This window comes from Mesocricetus auratus, unplaced genomic scaffold, assembly GCF_017639785.1.
Source record: "Mesocricetus auratus isolate SY011 unplaced genomic scaffold, BCM_Maur_2.0 Super-Scaffold_100014, whole genome shotgun sequence".
NCBI lineage: Eukaryota > Metazoa > Chordata > Mammalia > Rodentia > Cricetidae > Mesocricetus > Mesocricetus auratus.
In genome coordinates, this window is record NW_024429197.1 from 13,089,546 (window position 1) to 13,101,604 (window position 12,059).

Sequence of the window (12,059 nt, forward strand, 5' to 3'; positions counted from 1 at the left end):
CAGAGCTTGGGCAGGGAAGGAAACAGAATTCTGGGGAGGTGGCCGGTACTCTCCAGTATACAAGAGTGACCCGGAAGACAACTGACTCATGGGCCCAAGGGATGGAGATAGGAGAGCCAAGGCTGAGCTTCCCCGAGTGCCCTGATATATGACCTAACTTCTACTCCATAGCCCCAAGGCTGTCAACGGGCCTTGCTCCTTCCTGTTCCCCAGGAAGCATATGCCCTAGAGAAAGGTCTGGAAAGAGATACCAGGGAAGGTCATTGAAGGGATGGAAGAATGTAGCAGCCAACATATGCCAAGGCCCCTACTGTAAACTCCGAGTCCCTCATTGGTGTGGGTCCTAGGCCTCCCATCTGCCCCAGACACTGCTATTTTCTCCTTTATAAGTAGACTTAGAGAGGGGAGGCTTTTGCCCAGAGGCAAGTGGTAATTGGCCTTCCCAGATGTAAATCTAACCTGTCCCTGTCTAATATCAAAGCAGGACACTGGCAGCCTGGTCCCCATCAGGGCTGCTATGACAGAGTGTGGGGCTCCTGTCATAGCCATGCCTAGGGCATTGTGACTCAACCCGACAGACTCACCTGTCTGACAAGCCAGGTCCACATCCTTTTCAAAGTCTGACTATAAGTCGAGAGAGGGAGGGGGTGACAGAGGGGGTAGAGACGTGTCAGGGTGGGAGAGGCTCAGGCCCCTCCCCCACCCAGCTTCTCAGTCCTCTGCAAGGGCCACCCAACAGAGCCTCAAACTGTAGGGAAGAAGCTGAACGAGGGAAGGGTTTGCCCAGTGCCACCCTGTAGCCGACAGCGGAGCCTAAAAGACCAGGTTCCGTCCCCTTGCTGTCTCAGATGGGATGTGGAGGGGAAGGAGCTTGTGGCAGGAGGGGTCTGCTCAGGCCTCCTCACCCACCAGTATCTGCAGCTGCCCGTTCTTGCACGAGTCAGGGGAGTCTTCACTCTCATCCGCCCGGCACACACCCATCTGGCACTTTACCACGTCCTGGACCTGGGAAGGGTAAGGACCTGCTGGGTCTGAGACCTCCATAATACCTCCACCACAGTGGGCTGGGTCTCCCGCCCCGGTACCCAGAGTAGGAGTAGGGGGAGAGACAGGCATCGAGCCTGAAGGCGGTGCCACCTGGAATGGGATATTCGACAGGGGCTAAGGAAGGTCCAGGCCCACGCCAAGGGCCTGAAGCACCTGGTCACCCTGTCTGGACCACACAGTGGGGAGAAGCCGGAGTCCAGCAGGGGGTGGGCAAGCAAGGAAAGCTGAGGCACCTCTCGGCGCAGGAAGCAGTGCACAGCAGTGATGACAAAGCCTTGTGCGGAGTTGAAAACGGCAAAGAGGGCCTGGAAGAGGACGGAGCGGCGGTCTGTCATGGCCAGGACAGCAGACATCCAGGTAAGCGCCAGCAGAGGCAGTACCACGCAGGAACTCCAGAGCGAGGCCCTGAGAGGGACAGCAGCAGAAAGTCTGTCAGAGTGACACTCCACACGACAGGGTGGCAGGAGCCTGGGCTCCTCAGCTTGGGAACTGGCAAGGCCCCAAAGTCCAGGATCTTAGGAGTATTTCCAAGCAGAGAGACGGCAAGGAACTGGAGGAGAAACAGGACGATGACAGAGCTACAGGGCCAGAGCAGGGGCCATGAGAGGGAGGGGGGAAGGACACAAAGACACAGTGGGACGGAGCAGGCGCAGAGGCAATACTGGGAAGCAGGGGTGAAGAAGGAAGAGGCAGGAGGGAAGCGGGGCAGACAGAGGCAAACACGGGGAGCTTCAGGCCCAGCTTGCATGGAAGCACCTTGGAAGCGTTAGAAAAAGACACAGGTCAGAACCATAATCCCAGAGATCCCATGACAGACTGGGGAGGGAAGGAGAGGAAGAACAAAGAAAGATGGCCGCCACAGTAAAAGGGGCGAGACAGACGGACCCCCGTACAGGAGGACTGAGCAGGTAGAGCAAGTGGAGGACACCACAGCACAAATGCTTGCAGAGAAGTTGGGGTCCAGCCCAGCCAGGTCGAGGCCTGGAGGAAGCTCTGGCTCCTGGTGGCTGCTCAGAAGCCAGGGCACTAGGATCATAGCTGGGGTCAGAACCAAGCCTGTGTATCCCTGGACCCCATGCAGAGACAAAAGGCAGACAGGCCCTGCGTGGCCAACAGACTGGGCTTCATCCCCAACAACCGTTACAGCCCAAGAGGATCAGGAGCTGGAAGCCCACTCCGCCCCACCCAGAACCCCAGTGGAGAGCCAGGCACAGCTCCAGACAGGGCAGGGTGGTAACCATTTTGCAGAGATAGCCAGAGGCTAAGGCAGAAAGATGGGCCGGCAGGGGGCCAAGACCTGTCCTGTGAAGAGAGGTTCAGGGCTGTTGAGCCAGGCAAGGCTGGGGTGGATGCACAGTGTCTCTGAAACCCTGGAGGAGGAGCCAAGAGCCAGAGAGGCTCTAATCACAGTAATAAGAGCTGCCATTGATTAACCAGCAATTCTCTGCCAGGCCCTCCACTGAACACTTTACATAGATTATTTCAAATTGTGATCAAAACAACTCCAACAAACAGGCCTGGGGCCTAGTGTCCCGATTGACAGATGAGGAGACTGGAGTATGCCCAGCTGGACAGGGAGAGGGACGCTGGGACACAGATCCAGCTTGGCGGACAGACTCTGAGGCCTACGCTTTGATCTGCTGGTTCAGCAGACTGGGCACAGGGAGGTGGTGGCCCAGAGCAGAGGGCGCTCACTGTTCCTTGAGTGTCACGGAGCCCTGCAACGATGGCACCAGCTGCCTCCACAGGTCCCCTGAGGTGTGTGACGAAGCTGGGCCCTCTCTCATTAGTGTGACTCAGGTGGACTTTGAGCCCTGGTAGGAGGTTTGGGCCCGAGGCCTTTCTACTGTTGCACAGCTGGGGTTCTAAGATTCTTAGCTGCAAGGTTGGGGTGTCTCAACATAATTGTCTTCCTCCACGACTCTGTCTCTGATTGTGAGATTCAAGGCCTCTAGAATGCAAGGCAGATTCTACGACACCTAAGAGTGTGTTTCTGTCCTTCTCACACCCTCAAGTTGCTGGTTGTTTATTCTAAGGTCCCACCATTCTAATCTGAAGGTTTTAATAGCTCAGAAATTCTAAGGGCCTAAGATTCTTAGGGCCTTCAGGTTGGTGGTGAGAGGAGGAAGAGGAGTCTGCCGCTGTGCCTGTGTGGAAAATTAAGCCAGAGCAAGGACAGGGACCAGAGGGCAGGGCGAGCAGGGCACTGCAGCACCTTGTGGAGGATGTCACTCCCATTGCCTTCAGCCACCTCAACCCTGAACTCCAGAGAGCATGTAGCAGTTAGGGGGTGGGGCAAGGTGAGCTCTCCAGGGCACTGGGCTGATATCCCCCCAATCCCCACCATGGGCACTGCCCTCCCATTCCTTAGCCCCTGCCCACCCCCACCGCCCCCCCAGGGGGCACGACTAACATGGCATTCCTGGCCGAGGCTGAGCTGAGCAGGGGGCTGGGGACCGCTCCACACGATGAGCAGGGGAGGAGCAGGCTGGCCCAGGGGCACCGCTCCGACCTCGGGGGCGGCACAGACATGGGAGAAGGGGGAGACACATGGGAGGCCGGGAGATGGGGCAGAATGAGCCCCGAGAAGGGGGGGAGGGGAGGGCAGATGAGAGAGAGAGAGCTGGGTTAGGGTGGGCGAGGGGCTACAGCTGGGCACTCGAGTGCCCACCTTGCCTGCAACCCTTGATGCCCCAAGGCTGGGGAGCCTGGGTTGGCATTAGCAAGCCCTGCGTCTCCGAGGTGTACTCGGCTCCCCCGCCCTGCACATGTCCCCAGAAAGGCTGAGCTGCAGAGACCCTCCCCTTACCCGGCCCTCTGCTTCTTGGACTTGTCTGACACGCCATCTCGAGCCATGAGCTTGTTGAAGACGATGATTCCGATGAGCATGTTCACCTGGGGGCCCCCGTGGAGCCGAGTGGGGAAGACAGGATCACCAGGTGCCCTCAGGGCATGGGCACCCCCAGGTGGGAGCTGGAGGTCAGGACAAGGCAGAAGGAAAGGATGACCCCTGGGGCCATGTCCCTCCCTGGATGCTGAAGGGGGCACGTACCAGGACAATGACTGCTGCTGGACCCACAAAGGCGTAGAGCAGGCCACCCTCTAGGGAAAGCCAGCAGCTGGGGGCAGAGAGAAAAGAGACAGTCAGACACCCAGCAAGCCCTCCTTCCTCCCTTCATCCACCACCTCTGGCCCTAGGCAGCCATGCCCACATCACCAGTCGATACTAAGCCTCCATCCAGTCAAGGAGAAACACAGCCATGTCTTTTTTTTTTTTTTTTTTTTTTTTTTTTTGGTTTTTCGAGACAGGGTTTCTCTGTGGTTTTGGAGGCTGTCCTGGAACTAGCTCTTGTAGACCAGGCTGGCCTCGAACTCACAGAGATCCACCTGCCTCTGCCTCCCAAGTGCTGGGATTAAAGGCGTGCGCCACCAACGCCCGGCCCCACAGCCATGTCTTGATGAGTCTGTTTGCTCTCCCACAAAGATTCCCATCAGGTCTCCATAGAAATAAAAGTAAGCTGACCCCTGAGTGCAATGATGCTTAGAATCGACCCAACCCGGCATGGCCTTTTACAGCCAGGGAAACTGAGGCTCAGAGATAAGGAAGTTTACCCAAAGATCTTCAACAAGCACAGGTCAAGGCCTCAGCCCGAGAAGACCTAACATCCAGTCCAATTGCCCCAACAGACCCACAAACCCCTCCACCCCCACCCTCACCACAGGAGGCACACGTACTAGCTAGATGTACCGTATCCTTTGGTGCGGGTAAAGCCAACAGACACAGCCACCACCAGGGCAGGCAGACCTGGGGAGTGCAGGGTCACAGGTGAGAAGGCTGCAGGTGCTGGGGGTCCCTCCCTATTACCCGCCAGCCCGGCTGACCCCCATCCCCAGAGAGCTGGGCCAGTGTCGGCTTCCCCTGCCACTCCGGGCCCAACAGCAGAGTCCAGCACTGGCCTTGCTCACCCCAGCCCAGGCAGAGGAAGCGCTTGCGAACCAGGCGGGTGCGCATCCGCCCGATGACAGCCAGATAGGACTGCCAGGCCTCTGTAAGCACCCAGCAAAAGGAGGACAGAAAGAAGAAGTGCAGGAAGGCAGCCGTCATGGTGCATACACCCTGCAGGGAGAGGTAACAGGAGGGAGTGGCCCTGAGCAGTGGCCAGGGTGGGAGCTGCCAACTTCCCACACTGACTGCTGGGCCTCAGCACTGCCTGGCCAGCCGCCTACCTGAGCCCCTCCCCCCCAGAGCCCTGCCAGGCACCCCCGCCTTCCTGCACCCACACACTGCACGACACAGGCCTGGTGACATGCACACAGCACTAGGCATCCAGGGAGGCGGGCAGGCAGGCCACCCACGCACAGACAGGAGCACTTGCCACGTCATGGCCGAGCAAAACCCCACACCTGGCTCTCTCAGTGCTGGCACTGTGCAGAGAAGGCCAAGGAGGGTCGGAGAGACAGTCAGCATGGAGCATCCGCAGGCAGATGGCGAAGGAGGACTCACAGACAAGACGGGGGTCTAATGTCTCCTGCCCAACACGCATGCACCCAGGCACTCATGCACACATTCACTGATGTATACAAACACTCATTACTGAGTACACACACACTAACGCCTTCAAGTATGCCTGCACAATACTTACACACACACACACACACACCCTTTCCAACACAGGACTGAATACATCCATTTCCACCCCTCAGGTCATCCATACCAACATCTACCCTCAGGGTTAGAGAGATGGCTCAAGTGGTTAAGAGCCCTGGCTGCTCTTCCAAAGGACCTGGGTTCAATTCCCAGCACCCACATGACAGCTTACAACTGTCTGTAACTCCAGTTCCTGGGTATCTGATACCCTTACACAGACATTTATACAAGCGAAACACCAATGCACATGAAATAAAAATGATCATAAAAACCCCGCCCTCACTTGCAGGTACTCTCCACCCTCACCCCTCCTTTGATGCCCCTCCCCACACACCCCCAGGAGCCTGCACCTGCCTTGCTCAGCACCCGGGACTGGCCCACGAGGATCAAGATGTTGGAAGCCAGGATGGACAGGCAGAAGTTCAGCAAGATGATGGAGCGTTCTGATTTTATAAACCTGACAGGGCACAGTGGGCAGAGGCATTGGCTGCCTGCCTGGCCCTGGACAGCTGGCCACCTCCCATCGTGCTCAACATCCGACTTACCTCCAGAAGGCTGCATAGATGGCAAGCAGTGTGAGTAGGGCCATGCAGGACACTGCACAGCCGATCACCAGGGGGACCGAGGGAGCACCTGCCAGCTCCAGGGTCTGTGGGAGATGGGTTGCTGGGAGAGGGCAGAGGTAGGGCACCCAGTCTCCCCTTCTGATGCAAGCAGGCATGCGCCTCACATGCAGAAGGGCACATGCACACAGATGCATTTACACTCAGTCACCCACACTCTTCCAGATATAACCGGTGAACACACATACCCACAGATGCACGCAGGCGCTCACTCACCCACTGCCATATACCCCCGTCATGACTATGAACACCACCAGGCCCCCTCCCTCATGCGTTCCCACAAGTGGATCTGTGCAGAGCCACATTTGGGGTCGCCTAGATGCCTTGGGCAGCCCAGGCACCCGTCTCCTACTCACCAGGTCCTTGGGTGGCTGAGCCAGAACAGCAAAGGTGGACAAATGTTGGCACTGGCAGCGCGTGTGGGCTGCCTGGGTCTCCAAGGTCTGGCAGTTCTCAGTGTTCCAGTCCCCTGAGCTGGCATCTCTTGGATGAGGGAGAAGTGGCGTGAACCCAGGGCCCCGTGTCTGCAGCCCCAAACCCAGTGCTGACTACTGCCCAGACTGGTGAAGTCCAGGGCAGGGCTACATCCATGAGATGACAGTAGAGAGCCCAAGATGTGCTCTTGACCCCTCAGAACAAGGGTGGCACCAAGGAACCCTTTGGCCTTCTAGGTGGGAGACCATTTCTGATGATGAGAGGGTCTAGGGTTGCCCCAACTCACGCTCTGGAGTAGTCCCAGCTGGCACAGTGGGGATCAGTGGTGCCCTGGAGAGCAGAAGAAGTGCTCAGTTTGGGGTGAGTAGGGCACTGATGCTCCCATCATCTATGCTGCCGCAGAAGCTCCCACACAGGTCAGGCCCGCCACCACCCAGCACAGACCCCCGCCCCGAGATAGGCCCCAGGCCCTATGTGGGCAGATGTCTGGGGCCCCCACCTGGCCCCTCACTCACATTGATGATATAGGAGAGCTCCACTGTGATGAGGGGCTCAGCTGGAGGCTGGGTGGGGGGACGCACAGTCACTGTCATCACCCGGGAGGTGACAGCAAGTGGAGGCCTAGGGGACATAATTAGGTCAGCTCCTGCTAGCAGGTGTCCAGACTTAGAAACTTGAACTTGTTATGGCTGGGGGCTGCCAGGGCCAAGGTCTCCAAGGGAGGGTACAGAACTTGGTGGGCCCAGCACTTGGTCTGCAAAGTCCTGGACACCAGCACAGCCTCTGGGAACCGCCTAGGTGTTTTGTTTTTCTGTGGATATGTACATGACCATGTGCGTGTATGCAGGTGGGTGTACATGTGTGTGCATGAAGACAACCTCAGGTGTTGTTCCTTAGGCACTGTCCGCCTTCCCCTTTTAAGACAGGCTCTTTCACTGGCCTACAACTTTCAGAGCAGACGAGGCTGGCTGGCCTGCAAGTCCCAGGGATCTACAATTCTGCCTTCCCAGCACCAAACATGCAAACACACTGCCACATACCAGGCAATTTTACATAGGTCAGCCGTTCTCAACCTGTGGGTCGTGACCCCCAAGGACCATGGAATACATAGATATTTACATTCATAACAGTAGCAAATTTACTTATGAAGTAGTAACGAAAATTTTATTTTATTTTATGGTTGGGGGATCTGCAACACGAGGAACTGCAGCATTAGGAAGGTTGAGAACCGCTGCCCGAGGTCCTGGGGTCCTCACGCGTGCAAGGCTGACACTTTAACCTAGGCTCTCTTTCCAGCCCTGGGTGGCCATGTCCACAGCCAGGCATGGGGCCCCTCCACGTGCGTGGCGGCAGGTGGACTCACCGGGGGGGTGGCAGGATGAGGCCAAGGGTGCGGTACAGCACAGCACCAATCACAAAGTAGGAGGACTCATCTGGGTCAGCTGGGAGAAGGCGCTGGTGGGCGTGGCCTGGGCCAGGGGGCACCGTTCCTGGGCCCCTCCCCCTGCCCGGGCTGCCTGCTGTAGCTGCGCCAGGTGTGGCTGGCTTCCCTGGGGAGGACAGGCTGAGCACCTCCTTGGGTAGGAAGAGGCGATCCTCTGAGTGCCGCACCCAGTCCTTCATGCCCCTGCGGCCCCGCATGGGAAATGTGATGTCACTGGACACTGCCGAGATGGGTTCTCTCTGAATGCTGATCACTGCAGGGGGGGAAGGGGGCGTGGCACACCAAAGGCAGACAGCGAGGTGGGGGGGGCGTCCAGGGGAAGAGACAGACACACGGAGGGGGGCGTCCAGGGGAAGAGACAGACACACGGAGGGTGACACACACCAGGGAGGACACACGGAAGTTGGAACCAACACAGAAGTGAGGTACATGACCACAGAGAGAATGGAGCAGAGGAGGGGAGGGAGACGTAGAAAGACAGAAACATGGGGTTACATGGAGAGGAAACAAGACTAGTAAATAAAAGAGCAAAGCAAAAGTGGCCCTCAACACCACCCTTCACCCCGGGACGGATGGTCCTATGATATCCAGGACCCCTCCCCTGCCTGTAGCCTTGTACCCAGATTGTCCGTGACAATCAGAGAACTCTGGAACGCCTTGAGGGCATCGCCCACCAGGTGAATGAAGTCTTCCACAACACGCAGCAAGTGCACAGAGCCAGGAGACACCTGGGAACAGAGAGGGCATGAGGGTCTGAGGCAGGGGTGCGTCGGGACAGGAGTGAGCCGGAGGCCTAGCCCCTCACCTGCTGGGCGTCGTCCCACTTGTCCTTATTCTCAGAGTCCACCATGAAGCTAACCACCTGGAAGAAACGCTGGGGACAGAGGGACGGATCAGGGAGTGCGCGCCGCCTTGCTGCCCCAGCAGACCCTGCCACTGTGGAGTAGTACCTGCACATCATCGGCGGAGGGGACATAGGTGGCCCTCTTGAAGGTGTCGGTGACATTCCTTAGAATGTCCACAGAGAAGAGCAGGTCCCCGCTGTAATAAGTGCGCCGTGCCAGCAGCTCCTGCAGGCTTCTTACCACCTGGGACATACCCTCACCTGCCAGCATGCGCTGGCCCTTAGCCAGGTGCTCCCGAAGCTGCAGTGACATATGTGTGCCCCTGTCATTGGAGCAGTCTTTGGCCTATCCTCCTCCCACTAGGTGCCATCCAGGAAGAGAGAGGGCATACAAAATCAGAGGCACCCAGGAGACAGTCCAAGGAGTCATCAGCGGTAATTTAGGAGGAACTCAGATGTGCAAATGTAGAATGATAATCTTTTGGGGGGCTGAACATCTGTCCCTAAGGGGCCTTGAACATTCTGATGCACCACACTCATAGGATCTCTCAAACACAAGCTCTCAATGCAAACACACCACCATTACCCAATTTGGTCAGAAATGTGTACACACACAGGCCACATTTGCTGATACCATCCTTACCCCATGCAAGCCCTGGGCTAGGAACTGGGGACTCCATCCCTGCCTTCAAAGAGCTCCCAGTGTAGCAGAGCACACTTAAATGCATTCTTTGTTTGTGCTTTGGTTTCCTGAGATAGGGTCTATCTATTTAACCCTGACAGTCCTGAAGCTTGCCGTGTAAACCAGGCTGGTCTCAATGCAGAGATCCACCTGCCTCTGCCTCTCCAGTGCTGGGTTAAAGGCCTTTGACACCACGTCCAGCTTCAATGCATTCTTAACTCTCCATGTCTAAGAAGCTCAGGATGGGGAATTGTGGGTACAAACCCAGAGGTGCGTACCAGGGATAGAGAAAAATACCTGACATATTAGCAGGAGTTTGCCAGACAAAGAGAAACACAGCATACATATACCAAGGTACGGAGGAATGAACGAGCTCCTGCCACCCCCTACCAGGCCTTGGGGCACACGGGGCTTCCCACCACCCGAGGCATACTCACTGACAGGTACAGATAGCGGTATTCATGGGAGATGCAACGAGCAAAGCTGGGCAGTCCCCAGTATGCCACACCCTGCGCACTGAGGAGACAGCGGCGGCTCGCAGACCCTGCAGAGAGGTAAGGCAGGGATGGGCATTAAGGCTGAGCTCCCACCTGCTCCCTGCACATCTCAGGATGCAGACCCAGAGGTGGGCAGCAGGGACGGCGGGGCGAGGACCTGCAGGGGCGGCTGCCCACCCTTACCCGAGGCATTGGGGGGACACTTGTTGTAAATGATCTCGCCGGCGGCCGCCTTCTTCCACGTCATCAGCATCACATACTCATCCCTGCACATCTCGTGGAAGGCTGTGGGGACGCACAGGGGGTGGGGCTCAGCGGGGCTCACACGAGTGACCCCAGCCCCAGGGTTGAATAAGTCATACCTGGACATCTCTTCTCACTGCAGGGCTTCACCTCCTCTCCTGTGCCCTCACAAGGGTAGCCCTGTGTGCCCGAAGCCTGGCACATACGGAAGCGGCGCTGCCAGCCCGTGTCACAGGTCTTGGAGCACAGGCTCCATGCGTTCCACGGCCCCCACTTGCCATCAGTGGCTATGAGAAAAGGGAAGTTTGAGGGGCCATAGGTGCCTCCAAGGCCAGGGCTACCACCCGCTGCCCTCACACCAAGGACTCACCCGGGCATTCAAGATTGCTGCACTCACGAGTGTCGGTGAGGGCACCTGTGCATGTGGCCCAGGCTGGACCGGCCACACTGCACTTCCGGCTGCGCTGCTGGGTTCCGTTGGCACAAGATGAAGAGCATGGGCCCCAGGGACCCCATTCTAGCCACTGGCCTTCCACTGCATGGGGAGACACAAGCGGGGGTGGCCGTTGAGCAGAGTGTGGCTGGGCTAGTAGGGTTACAGTTCCACGGGGAGATGGCAGAGCCTGATGGCCACTCAGACCTGAGCCAAACCAGACCATCAGAGCTGGACCTATGAAAGGGTCTGGAGTGAGTGGGTAGTGACTGGGCCTCTTTCTGCCTGCCTGTCACCAGCTCCAAGAATACATGACATGACACCTCTCCACAGCACCAAGGGCAAGCCCCAGAAGTAAGTCTTTTTGTGTGTGAGGATGTGGGTTGTAATGGTTGATCTTTCCCTACACATAAGCCCAGCTTTGTGCCCATGCTACCATGGACACCAAAGTGCTATTTACATCAAGGGCAGCTGATGATGGCATGGAGGAATGGGCACTGGAAAGCAGGCCCTTGTGATGGGGGTCACAGAGTGCCAACCCCAAGTCAGGGATGGGTTTCACCACCCATTGGTTGCTAACAGATATGCTTCTCCAGTCTCCCCATGCGTGGTCAAAGTTATGGGAACCCCACCCTCCTCCCAGGGACGGGGCACTGGAGCTGACTGCCTCCCCTAGGTCTCCCGATCCCCCCCACCCGGCTGGGCAGCGCCTGCCTAGAAGCCCCTTGGCGCTACTGACCCGGGCAGGCAGCCATACTGCAGAGTTTAGTCTGCAGCTCGGGACCCTCGCAGGCCTTGCCGCCGTGCTGGGGGGGCACGCAGGTCCGCATCCGGCTCCGGGACCCCCGCCCGCAGCTGCGGGAGCACAGGCTCCAGGACCCCCACTCCTCCCACACGCCGTGCACTGCAAGGAAGCACGTGGCCGGTGGCTGGGCGGCACCTTGGCTCCGCCCACAGCCAGCGCCTGCCCATCCGCCCACCAATCAGGAGTTCCGCAATTCTCCGACCACTCCTTATTGGCTCCGCCCTGGGTTCTGTTGCCAGGGTCAGCCGGCTTAGGGTCCCAGGATAACCACCCTTTATGGGGATGTGGTCCCAAATCATACAGGACAGATTCTGTGGACACCCAGATAGGGTGAGCAGGACCAGCCTGAGGAGCCAAT

At 57.9% G+C, this 12,059-nt stretch overlaps 1 protein-coding gene across 15 annotated transcripts in view; it reads right to left on the reverse strand.

Annotated features, from left to right (window-relative positions):
* Adgrb2 (adhesion G protein-coupled receptor B2) overlaps nt 1-12,059 on the reverse strand; it is a 60,526-nt gene that overhangs the window by 3,979 nt on the left and 44,488 nt on the right. For 4 of the 15 annotated variants that reach the window (XM_040756527.1, XM_040756533.1, XM_040756528.1 and 1 more), the window contains 22 exons: nt 11,636-11,800; nt 10,834-10,998; nt 10,583-10,750; nt 10,404-10,505; nt 10,161-10,267; nt 9,148-9,342; nt 9,003-9,071; nt 8,817-8,925; nt 8,117-8,450; nt 7,269-7,374; nt 7,040-7,083; nt 6,675-6,801; nt 6,241-6,344; nt 6,050-6,152; nt 5,005-5,164; nt 4,783-4,852; nt 4,100-4,166; nt 3,857-3,942; nt 3,461-3,559; nt 1,281-1,452; nt 910-1,005; nt 585-624 (listed from right to left, as the gene is read on the reverse strand). In XM_040756527.1, the coding sequence (XP_040612461.1) occupies nt 585-624; nt 910-1,005; nt 1,281-1,452; nt 3,461-3,559; nt 3,857-3,942; nt 4,100-4,166; nt 4,783-4,852; nt 5,005-5,164; nt 6,050-6,152; nt 6,241-6,344; nt 6,675-6,801; nt 7,040-7,083; nt 7,269-7,374; nt 8,117-8,450; nt 8,817-8,925; nt 9,003-9,071; nt 9,148-9,342; nt 10,161-10,267; nt 10,404-10,505; nt 10,583-10,750; nt 10,834-10,998; nt 11,636-11,800 (2,688 nt within the window). The remainder of the gene's footprint in view (nt 1-584; nt 625-909; nt 1,006-1,280; nt 1,453-3,460; nt 3,560-3,856; nt 3,943-4,099; nt 4,167-4,782; nt 4,853-5,004; nt 5,165-6,049; nt 6,153-6,240; nt 6,345-6,674; nt 6,802-7,039; nt 7,084-7,268; nt 7,375-8,116; nt 8,451-8,816; nt 8,926-9,002; nt 9,072-9,147; nt 9,343-10,160; nt 10,268-10,403; nt 10,506-10,582; nt 10,751-10,833; nt 10,999-11,635; nt 11,801-12,059) is intronic. The other 11 variants (XM_040756538.1, XM_040756536.1, XM_040756532.1 and 8 more) reach the window with 5 other exon arrangements.